At 37.9% G+C, this 23,144-nt stretch overlaps 1 protein-coding gene across 1 annotated transcript; it reads right to left on the bottom strand.

Moving 5' to 3' along the window:
- Nucleotides 1-3,002: 3,002 nt before the first annotated feature.
- LOC117715345 (C-type lectin domain family 6 member A) lies at nucleotides 3,003-21,635 on the bottom strand. The gene is made up of 6 exons (XM_034512117.2): nucleotides 21,448-21,635; nucleotides 20,871-20,960; nucleotides 19,289-19,390; nucleotides 10,117-10,268; nucleotides 6,087-6,202; nucleotides 3,003-3,564 (listed from the first exon to the last, which is right to left on the bottom strand). The coding sequence occupies exons 1-6, from the start codon at nucleotides 21,470-21,472 to the stop codon at nucleotides 3,420-3,422; spliced, it is 630 nt and encodes a 209-aa protein (XP_034368008.1). The 5' UTR covers nucleotides 21,473-21,635; the 3' UTR covers nucleotides 3,003-3,419.
- Nucleotides 21,636-23,144: the final 1,509 nt, after the last annotated feature.

The following is a 23,144-nucleotide window of genomic DNA, read 5'->3' as shown; positions in this document are numbered from 1 at the left end:
AATATTCTTCTATTCCTATTATTCTTAGGTTTGATTTTTTTCCATAATTACCCCAATTTCATGAATATTTTGTTTCAGGAACTTTTTAGATTTAACATTTCTACTGTATATTCTACAACTGAGATTCTCTTTTCTATCTTTTGTATTTTGTTGGTGATGATATGCTTGTGTCAGTGGTTTCTGTTCATTTACCTACATTTTCCATCTCCAGGATTCCCCCAGTTTGTGTGTGTGTGTGTGTGTGTGTGTGTGTGTGTGTGTGTTGTTGTTGTTGTTGTTGTTGTTGTTGTTGTTTCTATTTTTAGGTCTTGAACAGTTTTACTCATTTCCTTCACCTGTTTGTTTTTTCCTATATTTCTTTAAAGAGCTTATTAATTTCCTCTTTAAAGGCCTCTATCATCTTCATAAGATTGGACTTAAGGTCATTTTCTTGTGATTCAGCTGTGTTGGAATATCTAGGCCTTGTTGTAGTAGATGGCTCGGCTCTGGTGATGCCATATTGCCTTAGTTGGTGTTAATTCTGTCCTTATGCTGTCCTCTAGTCATTTGTGTTAGGGGTTACTATAGGTTAAGTGCTAATTTCTGAGTTTATCTTTGTTAGATGGGTGGGGTTTTTTTGGATGGGTGTTCTTGTTGTGTTTTGTTTTTTGTTTGAAGTTTGGGGGAGATTTTTTCCTATTGATTTCTGGTTTTTTTTTTTTTTTTTTGGTTTTTTGTTTGTTTGCTTTTGAATTTTTTTTCTGGTCGTCTGTCCTGAGTGGCCTGGGGGTACTGGTGATTATTGAGTCATTGAATCTTCAGGTCCAGTAGGGTGCCTCAGCTGAGGAGGGTTTTTTTAGCCTGTGTGACCTCTGGGGTTTGGATGCCTATGTTGCCTCTATAGTTCCAAGTACTCATGTGGCCACTGGTGTTCTGAGTACCTGCTTGGTCTCTGGGGTTCCTAGTACTGTGTGGACTACAGGAAAGTATGTCTCCTGCCAAAGTTGTGGGCCAGAATATGGGACTCAGGGCAGGGGTGCAGTCTATGGCTGTTAGGTTGAATTTAAGGGGAGTTGGCAGGCAGACCCATTTTTATGTTATTGAGTTAGTCTTCAATTATATATTTCCTTTTGGTATAAAACAAGAACAAACAATAGTCCCCAAACAGTAGACAAGGATAATCAACTTCAGTGCAGAAATTAATGAAATTAAAAAAAAAAACCAAAGACTTGATTTTTAAAAATATTACCAAGATTAACATTTAGCCAAATTAATGAAAAGAGAGAGAGAGAGAGAGAGAGAGAGAGAGAGAGAGAGAGAGAAGACACATATTCATAAATTTTGAGAGGAAAAGGAATACAGCACAGCAGATAGCAGTGAAATCCAGAGGCTTCTAAGGACAGCCCTCCAAAACCTTTGTTCCACCAAATTAAGAAATCTAAATGAAATGACTGGTTAGTGCATGTAATGCACAAAAGTTAAACCAAGGAGAGATTTTTAAAAGTTTAAACAGATCCATCCAAACCAATGAGGTTGTATTAGCAATTAAATAAATCTCCCAACAAGCTGCTAGCAGCAATAGCTACTGGAAGAGGAGAGCCCATTAGCCCCTGTGAGGCTACCCATGCTCCAGTAGATGGCGACACACCCACGCAAATACAGGTGGCACTAAGTGGACTTGGCAGGGTAGGGAGAAGGGAACACATGGGGGAAAAGTCATGTAAGTGATAGGGAAGGAATTAGAAAATATTCATTTTTACAGCCTCTCTTGAAGAAAGCTTATCAGGCAATAGCTGTAGATATGTTTGTGTCCTATCTCTATTACATGCACACCATATCTCACATATTTGTGATTTCAAATTCAGTATATACTATTCTTTTGATAGTTTTATTTTATTCCATTTGACGTTTGATGCATGAGCATCATGACCCTAGAAAGAAATTATATTTTTTCTGTCATAAGTTCATGTGCTCTGACAGCCTGCATATCCACTCTTCAATCCTAACATGACCATTACACAGAACTGTGCTCACCATGCCTTAACTTTTCTCTCTACCAGATATGACTAGTATTTGCATCCTAGAAAGTCTCCCTAAAATTTCCCCAAGAAACACTTTTAACTTTTGGTGTGCACACATGATAAACTTAGAGTTTGGTGATGTTTACATAAGAAAAGGCCCATTCGTAGACTTTCCTAAGCAGGTGTGCATGGTCTGATCTTTATGTGCAGTTCTCAAATTACAAGTGAAAGCAAACATTTCTATAAAATAATGTTTGCTGAGTGTGTGTAATTATTCCCCTATGGGAGGTTTGTCCAAATATTTTATTCATTTTTGTCTTTTCCTAATTCATTGTGACAGTTTATACATTCTTTTTACTAGTACTGTGTCATTAATTAGTGGTTGAAACATTTTCTAGCAAAGAATTTTTAATTATCTCCCCTCTTCTTATACCTGTTTTGTTTCTTAAAAGGGGAACTGGGATAACCAGGTCCCAAGAAGGTCCCCCACAGATTCTCAGTCTTTGTTATTCACACGTTGGGGATTTATCTCTTTCAGATGTGTGAAGTAGAAGTTGGCTGTGAATTTTGAAGCTGCCTTATGAAAAACTGAAGCTTTAGATTTTTAGGTCACTCTCTTAGGTGGAAGGTGGCTCCTATGTTCGGAGCTCACATAAATCACCTTGTGGAGATTTCTCTATGTAAGGGACTGACTGATAATCATCAGTACCAAGGTGTCAGCCATGGGAGTAAGTCACCAAGACTGCAGATTTGAGTTTTTGTCAGGTCCCTGGATGATCATGTTTCTAGCCATAGCCACAACCTTCATCAGGGGATTTTGCATTTTGAAAATGAAGTGGTTTTCAAACAATACTCTATTGTAAATCTTCTAACAACTCAAACAGTACAAGAACAGAATAAAGAGGGCATCCTAGTTTGCTTCTCAGTTGCTTTAAAAAACAAAAAACAAAACAACAACAACAAAACCACTGACCAGATGCAACTTGGACAAAACTGTTTATTTATCTTATATTTTCAAGTAACAGCAGTTCATCATAGAAAGAAGTCAGGGCAAGACTCTGGGGCAGAACCCTGAGGGCAGATGGAGGGATGATGCTCTCTGGCTTGTTTTTCATGGCTTTTGCCGCTTTGCTTACTCCCTGGACCCTCTTACAACAGTCATTAATCAAGAAAATGCCCCACAGACTTGCTGACTGGTCAAGCTGATGGAAGCAATTCCTTAGCTGAGGATTCTACTGCCCAGGTGACTCTTTCTTGTCAAGTTGACAAAGCTCTAACCATCAGAAGGAGAAAGAACTCATTCCATCATGAGTAAAGAGGAGTAGCTAGGAAAAGAATGGCTACAGTCAAGTGGACATGCCAAGAAGTTATGGTTTCTTGGTGGGTCTGAACTTTAAAGATATTAATGAATAAACGTGCTCATATGTAAATCTTCCTCATTTCACATATTGAATAGTATTTATTATCACAGAAAACATTATTCCAGCCCCATTTCAAAGGAGTCCAGTAAACTATTGAAGCACACCGCTCCTCTGGAAGATTGGGCTCTTGGGGGTGCCAGAACCTACAGGAGACAAAAGGCAGAAATAACTGCTGTCGTGAGTGCATGTCAGTCACTTGAAAGGTGGAGTATAATGTTGAACAGAACAGAGCTGAGGATAAGAGAACATTCCAACATTCCCTCCCCTTTCTACCACAACCTACTTCTAAAGTGCCAAATATGGGCAGTTTTGCATGCTTTTTTCTGGTGTGGTGTACTTTGTCCTTTCCCCTTCATCTGATATTTACTGTCTCTTCTTCACAGATCCCTCATCATGGATGTAAGTTAGTAAAAGTTTTTTTTTTCTTCTGACATTTATAGAGGTTGCCTCTTTACATCAGCTTCCTAACCCTGAATGTGACGTATCTGTCTCCTCTGAAGAGACTAGTGGTCTAAAACATAAATGTGTAACAACAAAATGATTCCAAATTGTAGGACCTTGAAAGGTTGAGTACTGGATAAAAAGTGCCAGAGACCCCAGGTGATCCTAAGGAACGGCATGCCTTTGCCACTGTCACAGACTCCAGGCTCCTGACACAAGGTCACAGACTTCCATGGATCCATGCCTTTCAGGCACATAGCACAATGCCCACTAGCCCCTCCACAGATAGAAGGCCACAGAGCCTCAAGACAGATCTCCATATTAATGAGATACCTAAAGGCCAGAGGGGCATAGCCAATTAAACATCCCTTCCCAGACCCTCCTCCTTGCAAAAGGTATTTAACCTCAGGCCTGCCCTGAAAATACTGGGGTATAGATCTCATCTATTTTCTGCCATGACAATAAATATCTTAAGACCATGGACTACTCTTCTTTGAAATCCGCTATAGGGAGCAGTGAAGTAAGCCTTCGTCTATTGAGCCACTGTCTAATCTCCCCCAGAAGAACTCTCTGCATTTCCAGACACGGAGACACCCAGCTACCAAGCCAAGGCAGCTGTGACCCAGCCAAGCAAGTCACTGGAGCTCATTCCTCCCCCTCTTCTCTTCAGCTGTGGGCCAATCTAGCCTATATGCCTCTACTTCATTCAAGGGACCCCCAAGCCAAGAGCTCTGGCTCCTTTAGGGACCTCAGACTGTGCTCTCCAATCCAAAGAAGAGTCCCATGGCTTCACATAGCCCGATGTCTGCTTAGCGCCAGCATGGAGCTAATACAGTCAAATTTCCATGCCTCTGTTCCCACAAGAGGCCCTAGTCACATGGTGAGACACAAGTGGGACACACACATCAACCCAACAGGTCCCATGCACACACTACAACACAACACCTAATGACATTCTGCCATCATCAGAGAGACTTCCACCTGTGGAGGTGGGAAGAGACACACAACAAGACATTATACAGAGAGAAAGACCACACAGCTCTAAAGGAGATGTGGCTACCAAATTCCTCCCCTCAGAGCTCAGGGAACCCCATTGGAAAGAGAAGGCAAAAGGAATGAGGGAAACAGAGAGACAAAGGACACCACAAGAACAAAGAAAGCCCTCTACATTAACGTGAGCAAAACTCATATAAACTCACAGAGACTGAAGCAGCATGCACAGGGCCTACACTGGTCTTCATTCACTAAGTCCTTTGCATATGTACTATAGCTTTGAATTATACTCAGAGTTATAGCTTTGAGTTATAGTAGCACTTTATGGGATTTATTTATGAATGTGTAACAAGTAGGTCTCTGGTTCTTGAGCCTTCTATTGAGGCTATTTTATTTTTCTGTTGGCTTTGCTTGTTCAACTTCAATGTGATAGTTTTCATTTTTTCTCATATTTTATTTTGTTGCATTTTGTTGTTATCTCCTAGAAACCTATTCTTTCCTAATAAGAGCTGGAAAAGTAGTCGATATGGATGAGAGAGGAAATATAGAAGAATTGAGGGGAGTAGAGGGAGGGGAAATTGTATTCAAGTTATATTGTATGAGGGAAAAAACTATGTTTAATGTAAGGGAAAAAAGAAAAGTAAATAAAATATCTATTTAACTTCTAATTCACTTTGACCCTGATTAAGAAATCTAATGTATTTTAAATTCTTCATGTATAAAAATGGAAATGATAATAAACTAGAAACAAATTTAGTAAAGGTTTCAAAGTAACTCACTAGATTACATGAGGTAAAATAAGGTAATAATAAATGTGTTTAAAAACAGCAAAATGTATTTTTATGTAATTATTCTGATATAATAATTGTACCTCTGATCTTGTTATTTTAAATTGCATTTATTGGAGATTAATAAATTAAGTCTCTACTTGTGTTTAAAGCCAGAAAACATAATCTAGTGGCTGAGAACACCATCCTTAGAGTCAGGCAGACCCTGAGCTAAATGAGCTTTCTTATCTTATTTGACCTATGGATCTTGAGGAAGTTATTATTTAATACTTTTTATGTAAAGTGAGTATCTAAACAAGAAATTTCATAAAACTTTAGATTATGCATACATTCAATGAGAACTTAATTACAGTCATTGATTATAGTAGTCACAGCTGGCAAATTTTCTCTACATTTTCAATGTAAATAATCCCAATGGTTCGTTAACCTAGGACTGCACTCACCTGACGTTTTGACTGGAAGGAGTATTATCGATCCATTGCCACTTGCCATTACCTTGTGGATCAGAAAGACCCAGGAAGTAAGTAAATGATTCATCCAGCTGTTGGGTGATGAAATTCTGTATGGAGAAAAGGGAGTTAACAACTTGCAGTTTTCATATTGAACAGAGTGTGCGTTCTTTACAGCCTTCATGGCCATTGGAATAGAAAAAAGCAGAAGTGAAAGGAAAGGCCATTGGAACCAAAAGCACAGGAATGAAAAATAACAAAGTTGTTGCAAGGGCAGAAGGCCCTCGCTCATACCTTCATCATTCATTCTTCACCAATTAAAAGGATCTCCAGTTCTATTAGGCCATTTTTATACTTTTAATCTCTTTTAAAATGTTATGTGTTTAAATGTTAAGATATAGTCTATGTCTCTACTTGGCAGGGCCAAGAAATGCCCAGATTAAAACAACATTTCTAAGTATATCTGTAATATGTTTGCGGATATGATTGGTTACAGTATCTGTGATCTCAATAAGATAGCTTATACTCACCAATGTGGGTAGACATTATCTAAACATTTAAGGACCTGAATAGAACACAAGGCAAAGGAAAGAGCAGCTCATCTTATCTTGCTTCCTGCCTTGTGTAAAGAAAGCCTTCAGATGTTCCTGTGTTTCAGGCCTTTGACAGGAGATATATCAATGAATTTCAACAAGGTCACAGGATACAAAATCAACATACAAAATATCAACACCATTTCTTTACACTAACAACAACAATCTGAAAAGCAAGTAAAAGGTTAACTCTTTACATAACATCAAAAAGAATAAAATATATTGTTTTCATTCTTAAGTGGGTTACCCAGAGGACAGGCAACCCACTTAGGAATGAAAACAATATATTCTGAAAGCTAGAAGACAATGGTTAAGGAAATCAAAGAACACACAGTAAGTGGAGAGACATCCTATTTTCCTGAAGATGTGTAAATCAATGCATATGTTTAGCCAAACAATCTCTGATCAAGTGCCAACATCTTGTGATGGAAAAAGGACAAACTCTCTAACAAATAAGCTGGGGATGAATGCTATGGGAAAAAATAAAATTGGTCCCTTCACTTATACTTCACACATAAGTTAATTCAAAGTGCTTCAAAATCCTAAATGAATGGGGCAAAATTATAAGCTCTTGGGAAAAAACCCAAGGTAAAAACTTTATTGCACTGGAATTATCAATGTATCCTTGGACATGATACAAAAAAAAAAAAAAACAAAATAAAAATAGACAAAGAAATATATTAAACCAAAATGCTTTTTTCACAACAAAAGAAAAAATCAAGTAAAAAGGCAATATACAGTACATATATCTATAAAGGAATAATATCCAAAATAAATAAAGAATGCCTATAAGTCAACAAGAGCAAAAGAAATAGTATAATTAAAAAGTGGGAGAGAAATGTTGAGCTGACATTTTTCTGAAGAAATTATACAAGTGACCAAGAAGAAAATTAAAAGACGTTCAACAGAAGATATCAGGGACAGGAAAGGATGCAAATGTTGTGAATACAGTACCCTCATATATGAGATTATCAGGTTATAGTGTTCATTATCATTTTTCATTGGGAAAATGCATATTAAAACTAGTTTTGGATCCAGAATCAGCCCAATTAGAGTAGCTTTACCAAGAAGACAAATGACATCAAACATTGACAAGGATAGGGAAAGATAAATATTTATTTCTGTTGGTGGGAGAATAAACTGGTGTGACCACTATGGGAATGAGTGTGACGGTTTCTCAGATCACTAAAAGTAGAAATGCCACATGACTCAACTATGTCATTTCTGGGTACATACTCAAAGGATTCTATTACAGAGCTATTTACTCATCCACCTTCATTGCAACTCTATTGCACAGTAGCTAGGAAATGGGATCATCCTAGATGTCCTCCAACTAAAAATTGGACAGTGAAAATGTGACCCGTGTGTACTATAGAATTGTAAAGAAAATGAAATTATGAAATTTTCAGGTAAACTAATGGAGTGGTGGAAAGTTACTAGTTAATCTAGGCCCAGAAAGGCAACAGCCACATGTCCTATTTTTGTGGAGCTTATCTTGGAATTCTTAGATTTATGTGTTTAATGTAGAGTATCTGTAAAGTCCAGGAAACCAGAAAGGGACCATTGATGGAGAAGGGTGATAATGCCTTACAAGAAGAGGGATAGGAGAACCAAGGTGCTAGGAAAGTGAAGGGAGTAAATGTAGATGGGAATTTGCAAAAGTTTGAGTGGAAGTGTGGTGGGTGATGAGAGAGATAAATGGATGGGGGAGGTTGAAACTAAACTAAGTATGTGTGAAAAAGTCATACTGAAACCTACAGCTTTGTATGCCAGTTAAAAATACAATTTTAAAAATAAGAGTTTGAAGGGAATTAACCTCCATGAACATAGCTTCTCCAGCAGTTATTAAATTAAAAGAAGGGCTAGAGAAATTGCTTAGTGGTTAAGAGCACTAGCTGCTCTTCCAGAAGACCAGATCCCAAGTATCCACATGGCAGCTCACAACTGTCTGTAACTTCTGTTCCTTCCACAGGATCCAACAACCTCACAGAGACATACATGTAGGTGAAATACTAATATGCATTAAATAAATAAATCATTAGAAAAAAACTGTATTTTGTCTAAGATACTTCCTTATAAGATATTGGTCAGGAAGACCACAGAGGCTTCAGAAAAAGCTTCTATTAACAGTGAATGATACTTTTGCAGACTCATAACAGGTTAATGCCCTTCAATGGGACATTTATATCATCCCACCCCAAGCTCATTAAGCATCACAGAGGAGAAAGGATACAAGAATTGAAACTCACAGCAGCAATGACTACCTGTAAAAGACTATGCACAAGACTTGGAGCATCAACAGCCCATCATGGATGTGGGAGGGGATAGTAAGACCTCATTCCTCCCTAAGGAACTATGGACAGTTAACAGTTGCTGGTAGAGTCATATTTGTCAGAGGTTTGGCCACTGGGTATTGCCCTCACTCAAGTAAGTAACTGCATACTTATGCTCATAGTGTTATTGAAATATGAGTGGCATCACAAAAAAAGGATAAAAAGGAAAATTTGGAAAGAGTAGGAGTTCATCAGGAAAGGAAGGGGATAAGAAATAATGATGGAAACTGATCAAAGAGCATTATATATGAACAAAATTGTGAAATACTTTTGTAAACAGTAAGATGTAAAGAAGAAATTTACACAACCATATTCACTACCCTATTCACAAAAGCCATGAAATGGAAGCAATCTATATGGTAACCACTCCTGAATGGAGAGAAGGTGGTAATTTAGGTATCCTGTCACACACATACATACACATTGTATCTCGTCACACACATACATACACATTGTATCTCCTCATACACATACATACACATTGTATCTCATCACACACACACACATTGTAATGGGTTTGAGCATTAATTTCACAGTAGTACTCAATTCACAATGTATACATATAGCAAATAATTACATTGTACACTGGAAATATGTACATTTTTCTGTTAGTCACATCTTAAGATAACTAAAAATTCATATGAAACAAAGATAAAATGTGAAATATACATACAATGAAGTATTTCAGATTTAAAATTGAAACAATTGTCATATGTCATGACATGAATGAATCTTGAGAACATCATGCTGAATAAAATCAGCTAGACAAACATACATGCACAAGCGTACACACACATACAATAGTAATAATAATAAATAATAATAAACTGATTCCACTTACATGAAGAATCTAAAATAATCAAACTCATTTTTAAAAAAGGAAGTAGTGGATCAATTTCCAGAACCTTATGGATTAGAAAATGAGTAGTCTGTTCAAGGAGCAGAGAACTCCAATCTTGTAAGGTGTAAAAGTTCTAGAAGCCTTTTCTAGAATGGGATGAGCATACTAATAGCTACTAACTGTTAATGACCATATTTAGTAAATTTAGCTACATTTTCCTATGATTAAAGGGCTAATGAAAAAGGAGAAAGCACTACCTGCTCAGCTTCAGTATTGATCACCACCAAGTGAGCCCCCATCTGAATGCAGTTCTGCTCACTGATGCTCCAGAAGTTCTCCTTGGTAGAAATGAGGTAGCAGCTGGAGCCAAATGACTTCCAGTGATTTGGGCAGCATCCCCACATTTTTTCTGTGACATGAACAAGAAGTGTGACCATGAGATGAGACAAATAAGATTAAGGAGACATGTTCTAGGTGACTCCAGGGATCTGAGAATGCTTGCCAAAGATGTTTTCTCATTATAATTACAGCATTACTGTTTTTAGAATAAATATTTTGGGGCCAAGGAACTAGTATTGAAAGCAGTGCTGGCCTCCTGGGTTGTTTAATCACATACTATCTCTGAAGCATTAGAAACAGTACTTAGAATAATTGCTCCATAAATGTTACTTCTTTATTAATTTTTAAGGATAGCAAACATTCAAAAATTGTAGCCATCATTTATTGATAATTAAGAATGTATAGTGTAGCTTATGCTCTAACTCAAGTATCGCAACTTTTAAACACTCTTCCTGAGTAGGAATGGACTGGAGAAGAGAAAGTGTCCTTCACAGTCATTATTTAACTGTGATCAAAATGGACATCTTTGTGGTCTTTATGAACTATTTTTATTTTTTGCTTTTATTTTTTAATTGAAAATGTTTTACAAAATATATTCTGATTATTATTTCTTCTCCCCCATCCCTGTCAAGATCCTTCCCATGACTCTGCATATCCAATTCTATATCTTCTTTCTCTCTTACTTCAGAAAACAAACAGACAAATATTTTTTAAAGGACGCAATTTAAGATAGAAAAAAACCACACAACTGACACAGAGAGAAACAAAGCAAAAAACAAAAAATAGGAAACTATAATATACAAGCAAAAGATCAGTATGATTTTTTTAGTGTTCCAATAAAACAATATGAGACCAAAAAACATTGACAAAATTATCCTTTAGTTAGAAGTCTGTGGAAGTACACATGGTGAAATAGAATAATGAAAACAATTTATGACATAAAAGTAAAAATATAATCACTAAGTAAAACATAGATATAAAATTGGAAATGTATAATTTGGGAAGTTAAACAAGACCTCAGAGGTAAGCCTTACCAACAACAAAGCATAAGAAATTAAAAAAGAGAAGCTCAGGCACTGAAGACAAGATAGAAGAAAGGGATACCGCAGTCAAAGAAAATATTAAACAAACAAACAAAAAAAATCCAGGCACAAAACATCTAGGAAATCTCGGGGGGAAAAAAACAGACTAAATCTATAAGAATAGAGGACGGAAAAGAAAACCAATTATAAATTCACAGAAAGTATTTTCAACAGGCCTAAGGCTTCAGCTCTGCACCGGATCCCCCAAAACCCAGAGACTGCTGGACTCCCAGGAACTCTAACAAGCACAAGAATGTGAGTAGGCTGCAGCCCTGCCCTCAAACAAAGAGTAATTCAGGACCCACGGGGACCCAGGAACTCCCTCAAGGCCAGTGGCACGGGGACCCTTCTGATCTGTACCTGTGCCTGGAGCAGCCCTAAGACTCTGCATCCAATCCCCCAAAACCCAGAGGAGGTTTTCCATGGTATCTTCTGCACCTGAGATTCTCTCTTCTATCTCTTGTATTCTGTTGGTGATCTTTCACCAACAGACTCCCAGGAGCTTTAACACATAGGAACATAGGATAATAGGATCACAGGATCTCAGGAGCTTGGGCACACCAAGATTTCAGAAGCCCAGAAGCATCCTGACTCCCAGGAACTATCACAACCAGGGTCTCAGGATCACAGGATCACAGAGACAGCTGAACTCTGAGGAGTTCTGACACAGCCAAGATAACAGAACAGACAGGCTCTAGTCAGAGACAGTGGGTGAAGGTAGCACTAGAAATAACCAGAAGGAGAAAGGCAAGTGCAAGAACATAAGGAACAGAAACCAAGGTTATTTGGCATCATCAGAACCTAATTCTCCTACCATAGCAAGTCCTGAATACCCCATATCACCAGGAAAGCAAGAGTCAAATTTAAAATCACTTCTCATGATGATGACAGAAGACTTTAAGAGGGCATAAATAATTCCCTCAAAGAAATAATAGAGAACACAGGTAAACAGGTAGAAGCCCTTAAAGAGGAAACACACACACAAAAAAAACCCTTAAAGAATTATAAGAAAACAAAACCAAATAGGTGAAGGAATTGAACAAAATAATTCAGGACATAAAATGGAAGTAGAAACAGTAAAGAAATCACAAAGGGAGACTACCTGGAGATAGAAAACCTAGGAAAAAGATCAGGAGTCATGGATGGAAAGATCACCAACAGAATACAAGAGATAGAAGAGAGAATCTCAGGTGCAGAAGATACCGTGGAAAACATTGACACAACTATCAAAGAAAATGCAAAATGCAAAAATCTTCTAACCCAAAACATCCAAGAAATCCAGGACACAATGAGAAGACCATACCTAAGGATAATAGGTATAGATGAGAGTGAAGATTCCCAATTTAAAGGGCCAGTAAATATCTTTAACAAAATTACAGAAGAAAACTTCCCTAACCTAAAGAAAGAGGTGCCTGTGAACATACAAGAAGCCTACAGAACTGCAAGTAGACTAGATCAGAAAAGAAATCCCCCCACCACATAATAATCAAAACATCAAATACACAAAACACAGAAAGAATATTACAAGCAGTAAGGGGAAAAGGTCAAGTAACTTATGAAAGGAGACCTATCAGAATTACACCAGATTTCTCAACCAGAGACTACGAAAGCCAGAAGATCCCGGACATATTTCATACAGACCCTAAGAGAACACAGATGCCAGCCTAGGGTAATATACCCAGTAAAACTTTCAATTAACATAGATGGAGAAACCAAGATATTCCATGACAAAACTAAATTTATACAGTATCTTTCCACAAATCCAGACCTAAAAAGGATAATAGAAGGGAAACACCAACACAAGGAAGGAAATTATACCTTAGAAAAGGCAAGAAAGCAATCTTCCAAAAAACGCAAAAGAAGATAGCCACACAAACATAACTGCACCTCTAATAACAAAAATAACAGGAAGCAACAATCACTTCTTAATAGCTCTTAACATCAATGGATTCAATTCCCTAATTAAAAAAAAAAAAAAAAAAACATAGACTAATGGACTGGATACGTAAACGGAACCCAGTATTTTGCTGCATACAGGAAATACACCTCAGTGACAAAGACAGACACTACCTCAAAGGAAAGGGCTGGAAAACAATTTTCCAAGAAAACAGACCCAAGAAACAAGCTGGGGTAGCCATTCTAATAACTAATAAAATCGACTTTTAACTAGAAGTTATCAAGAGAGATAAGAATGGATACTTCATACTCATCAAAGGAAGAATCAACCAAGATGAAATCTCAATTCTGAACATCTATGCACCAAATGCAAGGAAACCCACACTCATACAAGAAACTTTACTAAAGCACAAAGCACACATTGCACCTCACACAATAATAGTGGGAGACTTCAACATACCACTCTCAGAAATGGACAGTTGATGGAAACAGAAAATAAACAGAGCCACAGTAAAACTAAGAGAAGTTATAAAAACAAATGGATGTAGCAGATATTTATAGAAAATTTCATCCAAAAACAAAACACACCTTCTCAGCGCCCCATGGTACCTTCTCCAAAATTGACCATATAATTGGCCACAAAACAAGCCTCAACAGATACAAGAAAACTGAAATAATCCCATGCATCCTATCAGATCACCATGGACTAAGGCTTGTCTTCAATAATGATATTATTATACACATACATGTGTAAACTGAACAACGCTCTACAAAATGATGACTTGGTCAAGGAAAAAATAAAGAAATTAAAGACTTTAGAATTTAATGAAAATAAAGGCTTGTCATACCAAAACTTATGGGACACAATGAAAGCAGTGCTAAGAGGAAAACTCATACCTCTAAGTGCCTACAAAAGGAAACTGGAGAGAGCACACACTAGGAGCTTGACAACACACTTGAAAGCTCTAGAATAAAAAGAAGCAAATGTACCCAAGAGGAGTAGGAAGCAGGAAATAATCAAATTCAGGGCTGAAATCAACCAAGTAGAAACTATACAAAGAATCAAACAAACCAGGAGCTGGTTCTTTGAGAAAATCAACGAAATACATAAACACTTAGCCAGACTAACCAGAGGGCACAGAGATAGTATCCAAATTAATAAAATCAGAAATGAAAAGGGAGACATAACAACAGAAACTGGAGAAATTTTAAAAATTATCAGATCTTACTACAAAAGACTATACTCAACAAAATTGGAAGATACCATGATACCAATCCTGAGCATACCCAGAAAAATGCTCCACTATGTTCATACCAGCCTTATTTATAATAGCCAGAAGCTGGAAAGAACCCAGATGTCCTTCAACAAATTCAGGGCTGAAATCAACCAAGTAGAAACAAAAAAGAACTATACAAAGAATCAAACAAACCAGGAGCTGGTTCTTTGAGAAAATCAACGAGATACATCAACACTTAGCCAGACTAACCAAAGGGTCAGGTATTAAATATGGAGAAGAGGGTATGTTTGTGTTTTATCTGCAGGATGATGAGGGAGCATGATGGCCACCAGAGCAATGGGTGAGACATGCTGATGCCAGGACAAAGAATGACACTGACCTGTGAGCTGTGTGAGCACCCTGACAATGAATGACTGGGAAGCTGTATTGGATATATGTTCCCGACCCACCATTACTTCCCTATACCCCTGATGCAATAAGCTGCCTTATCTCAAGTTCTTAGACTTTGTGGAACAGAGAATCAAAAAGAGAAGTTATAATGCCTCTTATATTGTTCTTAAATGTGACCAGTTATTCAGACTCAATCATGGACTGGTCTAGAAATAAATCCAATATTGGAAATAACAGTCTTCATTTGGAAGTTTGGTTCTAGATATTTTCAGAGACATATATGGAAATTAGCTGCACTTTTCTATGATGTTATGTTAGCAAGAGATAAAGTTGAGGCAGGATCTGGATTTTAAACAGGTGTTAGCACATGTGCTAAGACTCTTTTAATTGTCAAATTAAAATACCTTTTGTTTCTTCTACAGTATTTAATGTAATTTGTATTGATTGTACACCTTCTTATTGTGTTTGTTTTTTGAAATCCAGCATGTCAGTTATGGAGGTCTATCAACCAGCTTTTGTTTTTAGTGCTCTGAGTATCATAGAACCCTGGTATTCTAAAAATAGCTTGTAAGTACTGGAAGAAATGAGTCAGGCTTTAAGCTGAAGCAAGAGGGTAGTAGGCTTAATTATTGCTGGTATAACAGCTTTAATTACATTAATTGCTAGCACCACTGCTTCTCCAATTGCTGTGACACAAGAAGTTAAGACAGCTACTTTCGTTAATCATTTAAGAAAAGTGTTACTAATGTGTTGAATATACAAGAGGATTTAGATAGGCATTTGGGAGAACTGATTGATGCTCTTTATCCTATTCAAATTATTGGAAGGAGGTTCAGAATTTAAGGGTAAGGAGCCATCTTGAGTGTCATGCTAAATACCATTGGATTCATGTTAGTTCTAAAATTTAGAGTGGTAGTCATTATAATTAGGAAAAAGTTTAAAGACACTTTCAGTGTATTTGGCATAATTCTAACACCTCTCTGGAAGTTTTAACAAGCTTATGAATTTCAAGATTGCTGCTTTGCTGAGCACTGATTCAGTAGATACTGCAGATAAAATTACCCATGGCCTGAGGTCAGTATTTCTATTTTGGTCAAGCTTCAAGAATGGCATACATAGCTCCTAACATGTTAGCTCTTTTTGTCCTGGGAATACTTTTATTCCTGCCCATCATGTTAAAGCTTTTCTTTAACACATCAAAATGTTGGTAGCTGAAGTACATGGCTTGAACCTGAAAATGAAACCCTAGACAGAGTTATTAAATTAACAGGCTGACAAGCCAAAGATGGGTAAGATTCTGCACAGAGCCTTACCAACCTAAGACATAAGTGCATTGCTTTGGATAATGAATATTCCATGATGGGTAAGGAAGACATTCTTGGCAGAATAACCTAAGACGGGCTCAGTCTTGTTAGTGAAATAAAAAAGGGGGAGAGGCAGAGAGCCATTGGGGCTGCTTGGCAAGAATCTGACATGGGCCAAGGACAAGGAAATGGGCTGCTTGGCAGGAATATGACATTGGCCAAGGATAAGGAAATAGGCTTCAGTCAGGAATCAGACATTAGGCTCGAACAAAGAAGTAATTTCAGGTAGGAATCTAAATCTTAGGCTGGAAAAAAGAAGTAATTCCAGACAGGATTCTAAATTTTAGGCTAGAACAAGGAAGTAGGCTTCAGACATGAAAATGACTTTGGGCTAGGACCGGGAAGTAGGCTCAGATACTTTGGTCATCTTGATAAGCCCTTAGAAACAGTGATCACAGGAATGTTCAGGTAATTGAGTTTAATGCCTTGCTTTTCTTTGATTATTTGTGTTTATTGTCTTGCTTGTTACTTGACTATTTGCATCTATTGTATTGCTAGACCCTCCACCAAGAACTGACCTTAATACGTGCATGTAATTATAATCATATAAAAGCATAAAGGAGGGGGGTGGGATAGGGGGTTCTAGGGAGAAAAAAATGAGAAAAGGGGATGACATCTGTGTTGTAAATAAATAAAATATCCAATAAAAATTTTTTAAAAATAGAAAAATATTTTCAACAAAATTCTTAGAGAAAATATTTCCAACCTAAAGAAGGAGATGACTTGGCTATCAAGGTACAAGAAGCATACAGGACACCAAATAGACTGGGTCACAAAAGATATTCCCCACAACACACAATAATCAAAGCGCTAAACATGCAGAACAAAAAAAGAATATGAAAAGCTACAAGAGAAAAAGACTGAGTAACATATAAAGGTAGACCTATTAGAATAATGCCTGACTTCTCTCTGAAGACTGTAAAACCCAGAAGGGCCTAGACAGATGTTCTACAAACTCTAAGGGACCACAGATGCCAGCAAAGACTATTACATCCATATAATTTTTTTCCTTTGAGACAGAATCTCATTATTTACCCCTACAACTGTCTAGATAGACCAAACTAAATTTATAGCTGTACAAATTTTCCTGCCTCTACTTCCTAAGTGCTGGAATTATAAAATTTAATGCATCAACATGAATGACAAAATATGAATACTTTTACTGAAAGTTTTTCTTTTCTTTTTATTTTATTAATTCAAAAGAGTATGTGGGGCACTGGGCTGTGAGAGGAAGCTGGGTACCTGGTAGAGCGCAGGCCTAAAACCATGGATACCCTAAAGGGACAGTAGGAGTTTGACCTTGCTCCTGGGTCCCGCCAATGACCTCTCTGTATACTAGCCATGGAGGTCTGCCAACTCAAGCAAGCTAGCTAGCCAAGTAAGCCATGACCAAGCCAAGCGAGACTCCTTGACCAAGAATCTCATCCACCCGCTGCGTGCCTCCAGAGCTTCTCTCCCTTGCCTCTTTGGGCTGTGGGCGGATCCAGCCCGTATGTGCCCTGTGTCAGTCCCTCTGTGGCCTCCCAGTGGCACCTAGATGCCCAAAGGCTGAGACCAGCTGGTCTCTGGCCAGCCGCCACAGTCCAGAGACTCCCAATTCAAGAGCTGTGCCCCCAAGAGATCTCCCCACTCCCAAAGTGGAGCTCAGGGGCTTCTCATAGCCTGATGTCTGCCCAGCAGCATGGAGTGAACTCAGTCAAATTCCTGTGCGCTTCTGCTCCCTGAGCCCCGTTCCAGCTGCCTGGGGCAGCAGACACTCATGAACCACAACTCAGCCCAACAAGACCCACACCCATATGTGGGCACTACAGCCCCACATTGTTAAATGTCTGTTATTATATTTCTTATATGGTATTAGATAAATAATTTCATCATGTAAACATCTAAGAATAGAATTAATTATGCCAAATACCCTGCTTGGCCATGATTTTAAGGCAGGTACACTTAGGAAACGTGTTTATGTATGGATACAAAGTTAATGTATTTATAATCCACTTCTGTCTCATTTCAGAGCCTCCTGAAGGCCAAGTGCCAATTTTTCTTTAAAACTGCAGTTGTAGCCTTGTGAAGTACTCTATATCTGTTGTAATCTCAGCACACAGGAGGCTGAACCAAAAGGACTGTACAAGCTAGTTCAGACTTTCTAAGGAGTCCTTCCTGGTTGAAACCATGTCTCAAAATAGATATATAAACAGTTATTGAATAAATGTCTCCAGAAAATAGAAGAAAGACTATCCTCGTGGAATTATGTTTTTCTTGGGAAAGAATCATCCCTACAGTTGTTTGACACAAAGAAACCAATGTGCTGAGAAAAGCATGGTCAGGGCAACTTTTGTGTTTTCGTGCAATATATCCTAACCAATGACTAAAAGGAAAAAGTCCCAACAACACCTAGATGTATGAGGGGCTTTTGCTCTGTCTTTACATCTATTTCTCTTTCCACAAGGATGTAAATAAATAAAATAAATAATAGTAATAATAACAATAAAAGTGGCACTGTGAGTAAGCCAGTTCTTGGATCAAAACTCTGACAGATATCTAGTTGGCATTGCTATGTGTTAAACATTAAATCCATAATGAAAACTAAAGACAAGTGCCTATCATCACTCAGAGGTGAAGTAGATATGATGCTCAAGTTGACTCTCTATACATGAATTTGCCATTTATGCTCTTATGACAAGAGCAGGCTCAGCCTGAGTCAGTTGTTCCAGTAATAAAGCTGGTACTTGGAATGGAGATGTATGGTGTTCATTGAGGAACTTAAATGCCAAAGAGAATTTTACATAATGAATATAAAATTCATGAGAATCTTTTTATGAATGACTTCCAGGGTTTACCTTACATGCTATGTGTTGTGTGTTGATAGTGTTGCCTGGGAATTGAATTGAATTGTTTCATGGAAATGTCCAGAACATTAGCACATTAGCTGAGCCCATAAGTATAGAGAATCCTCTCTCTCTCTCTCTCTCTCTCTCTCTCTCTCTCTCTCTCTCTCTCTCTCTCTGTCCCCTTTTTCTCTCCTCTTTCTCATATATACAACCACACTATAATAAATATATCTTAAATTCAACCCTAATAACAACACTCCCCCAAGTCTAGCGAAATATTGCAAATCTTTACCTGACACCATAGTCCCTTCACTGAAGCAGGTGAGACTGGAATGGTATGTGTGAAGTTCAGACAGTCTTCTACTGGGCTTGTTCATCATAAACTGGTAAGTCACTGTGAGGAAAAAAGAGAATAACTGTGACCTAGCCTTTCCTTGAGTCTCATGTCCTCTACCTGGGCCAGGCTTCTCCCTCCCATGTCTCCAGGCAAACCCACTGAAGACCAGACTAAATTATTGATCCTCTATATTCATTAAATTACTTGTTTGCACATCTCCTCATTTGTTTTTCATCTCCCCCACTATAATATCAGCTGTCTTTTCTGGAATAAAGATTTAATATTCTATGTTAATTACAAACTAAATTAATTACAAACCCCTGCATCAGAGAACTTCCGCAAGTCCTGTATAGATATCTGTTGCCTCACCAATGTCCAGCCTCCTTTGTTTAAACAACTTTAAGGCAAGAACCATGAGTATGTTTACATATCCTAACCATTCCTGATTGTAGGTAGGAGTACTTTAAACATCTGGAGACTTTTAAGTGGGAAAGGTATCATCAAGGTACATTGTATATGAGTGAGAAAGTTTCAAAGAATAAATAAAAATTATTTTTAGTTAGCATTTTTCATGACTGTGTACATTAAACAATGTTACCAAAAACAGATCTTCTTCACTATTCTGAGCAACTATTTGTAGTTCATGTTTTGGGTCTTGACCATCTGTTTCTTCTTAACCAGTGAAATAACTACTTTAATAACCACAACCTCCTCTCTTAGGTTTGACTGTGCCAATTTGAGCAGATGCTGCTTCAGTGAGAAGATGAATAAGTTTGTCTCATCACAGAGCAGTTGGCTGACATGAAGTCACTCCCACTATTTCCTGGTCTGTGCAACAATTACTGTGATTATCCTCACAGCAAATGGAGAAGCACAATGCAGACTGCAAAGAACATCATCAAAACTTCTCACACAATAGACTTCACACATGGCTTTCTGAGTAGATGAAACAAGGCAGTGATATTTTATTTCCTCAATCATCACTGTCTCATTTGGTGACTTTTTCTCTTGTATTGAGAAAGAAAATCCCATATGAATCAAAGACTCTAAGCTGCCAATATTATGAAATCAATTGGACTTGCACTCTCAATAGAGAGATGTGAGCAAAGACTTTGATTGCTGGTGAGCCCAATGCTGGAAGGCACTGTCACAGACAACGGTTATAAATAACTTGAGCTACAAAAACTGGTAGAGAAACCTTAGATATCTCATTAGTCAAAAATTGGGGAAAAAGGAAAACAAGAAGGAAGAAAAGTCAAGAAAAATAAGGTATTGCATGTAAAGTCAGACCATATGATGGGATTAAAATAACAACCCCAGTACATGCCTTTAATTCCAGCACTTGAGACACAGAGGCAGGAGGATCTCTGTGAGTTCAGGGTCATCTTGATTTCTGGAGAGAATTTCAGGACAGTCAGGGCTTGTTACACATAAAAACTCTGTCTTGAAAAACCAAAACAAAACAAAATGGTCCCTGGGAGTCTCTGTGGAAGAGACCAGACTGCCCAGAAGAGACACCAGTCAGTGAAGAACTTACCTATACAGCTTGAAATGAAACAGGTGCTCAAGAGTAACATGGAAATCACAGCAACTGACCAGAGTTTCAGGGTCCAGCAGACTGCCTTCCCTGTCAGATAGTAAGCAGATGTACTCACCACAGGACCAAAAAGCTTAGAGCAATTAACAACCAGACAAACTGCTCAGAATAGTTAAATAGTTAAAATAGTAGGGAAAAAGCTGTCAAAGCCCTAGAATAAATGACCAAGTCAGTTCTGAAGTACACACACACACACACACACACACACACACACACACACAAATCTAGAAACATTTCACGCTCAGGCACCTGCAATTTCCATGACCTTATACTTTCTTGTTAGGTGTCGGATTTTTCCACTCATGTACTATCATTTCACACCTTCTTCAATATTTGGTTTCTTGTTGTTTTGAGGGTTTCTGGCTGTGAGATATTTATTATACTTCCGACAAATCTCTGGGGGTCTGCAGTCTTGGTCTGCTTCATCACTTCAGCCTGCCCACTTGCCCAGGTAGTTTCTCATCACAACATGCACTCTTATTGTCTCCTCTGACTGAGACAGAAATTCAGATCTCACCTTGGGGTTGTCTTTCCTGCTCCATTATTGAGGTGTATATTCAGAAGGTCAAGGGCTTCTTGCATCTGTCTCTCCAAAATATGACTCTGGGACCTGGCTTCTGTCACAAAAGCCAGAGTTAGAGTCAACTTCTGCACACACTTGAGTTAAATGCCACAGAGGTGGCCAGTGCTGCAAACCCAGAAGTAAGAGTCTGCACTGCTCTCCAGTAAGTTAAAGACATGGGAAAGAGGAAATTAAGAAACATACCTAAATTTGTTCTTAAAACTCTGACCAGAGTGTTTTCATCACTTGTTTGGTTCCTAATGTGGAAATCTCTCCCACCTCAAAAGAAATGTATCTGTAAACTATATTTACATTAAATGTTCTTTATAACACATTCTGTGGGTTATTTAGTTGATACAAGACTTAACTCATGTATCAAACAGGATTCTACTAATCAATAAGTCTGAATGGCTGAATGGTTAGCTTTTTGTCCTGGGTTGGATATCTAGCAGTCCTTACTCCTTCACACATATGTACACATGCACATACATACATACATACATACATACATACATACATACATACACACACACACACACACACATACATACATACATACATTAAAACAAGACATGTGAGCACTATTCAGAAGTGGCATTGTGAGATGGAAAGGGTATTGTGGTGCACATTTTGCTGTATTATGGCTCTTTGGAATGGAAGCAAGCTGACATTTTAATTATGATTATCGTGACTACATTTTGAAAATACTAACTCCATTTTGATGTCCTTCTTATCACACAAGCTCTAACTAAGGCAAATAACTGCTCTGTCATTTTGACAACACATAGGCAATCACATGGATGACTGTAGGTAAATATGCAAATAAGACTCATGGTATCTAGGCTTTTTAGGTGTAACATTTCCTTAGACCATACTGACTAGTGTATTCAGATTACCATGTCTTGACTCTACAGTTCCCTCTCAACTGTAGGTGTAGAGACTCTGTTGGAGCAAATAAGTCCCTCTCTTCAGTGCTGATGACTTGAGAACACCCTGGACTTTTTCTATTGTTATCATGGAAGGGATTGATCTCAGTAACCATCCACAGAATTTCATTCATGAGTGTATGTTTTGTTCATTTCTAATGCTGTGTGCTCAATTAATTTTCTTCAACCTATTTTTGCCTATATATCCATATATTCCTTCCCCTGATTTTCACATGATCTCCCTTTGTGTTCCTTGAAACAAACACATTGATTTGTGGACTATTTTTATGTAATCCCTGACTTGTCATTTGATTGAAGCCTGCTCCTCTAGCAGGAGTTATCATCCTTAGGCTGGAAATTATTCCCAGGTACCAAGGAACCAGACTGACCTTGTTGGTCCAATATGAAAAAATCTGACTGATATTGGGTAAAAGTTGGTTGGTGACATTTTACAAGTTCTCTCATTAGGTTAGGAGAGTTGAAAAGTGGTATACAGTTAGAGGTAAGCCCCTGTAGAGTCCGATATCTCTTCCTCTTCACACACATTCTCTGGAATCTTCCCTCTACTGTCCTTAACAAGGAAGCGGTCTCCAGTGGGACATTTATGACACTGGGATACAGAACATAAACACATATGGCCCCTATCCTCAGTTCTTAGCACAGAACTTTAAAAATATCTTTTAATCATAGGACATATTCTGAGAAAATTTTTGGAGATTCTTTAAA

The sequence above is a fragment of the Arvicanthis niloticus genome, chromosome 9, assembly GCF_011762505.2.
Source record: "Arvicanthis niloticus isolate mArvNil1 chromosome 9, mArvNil1.pat.X, whole genome shotgun sequence".
NCBI classification, from domain to species: Eukaryota; Metazoa; Chordata; class Mammalia; order Rodentia; family Muridae; genus Arvicanthis; species Arvicanthis niloticus.
This window is presented reverse-complemented; position numbering and strand designations above follow the sequence as displayed.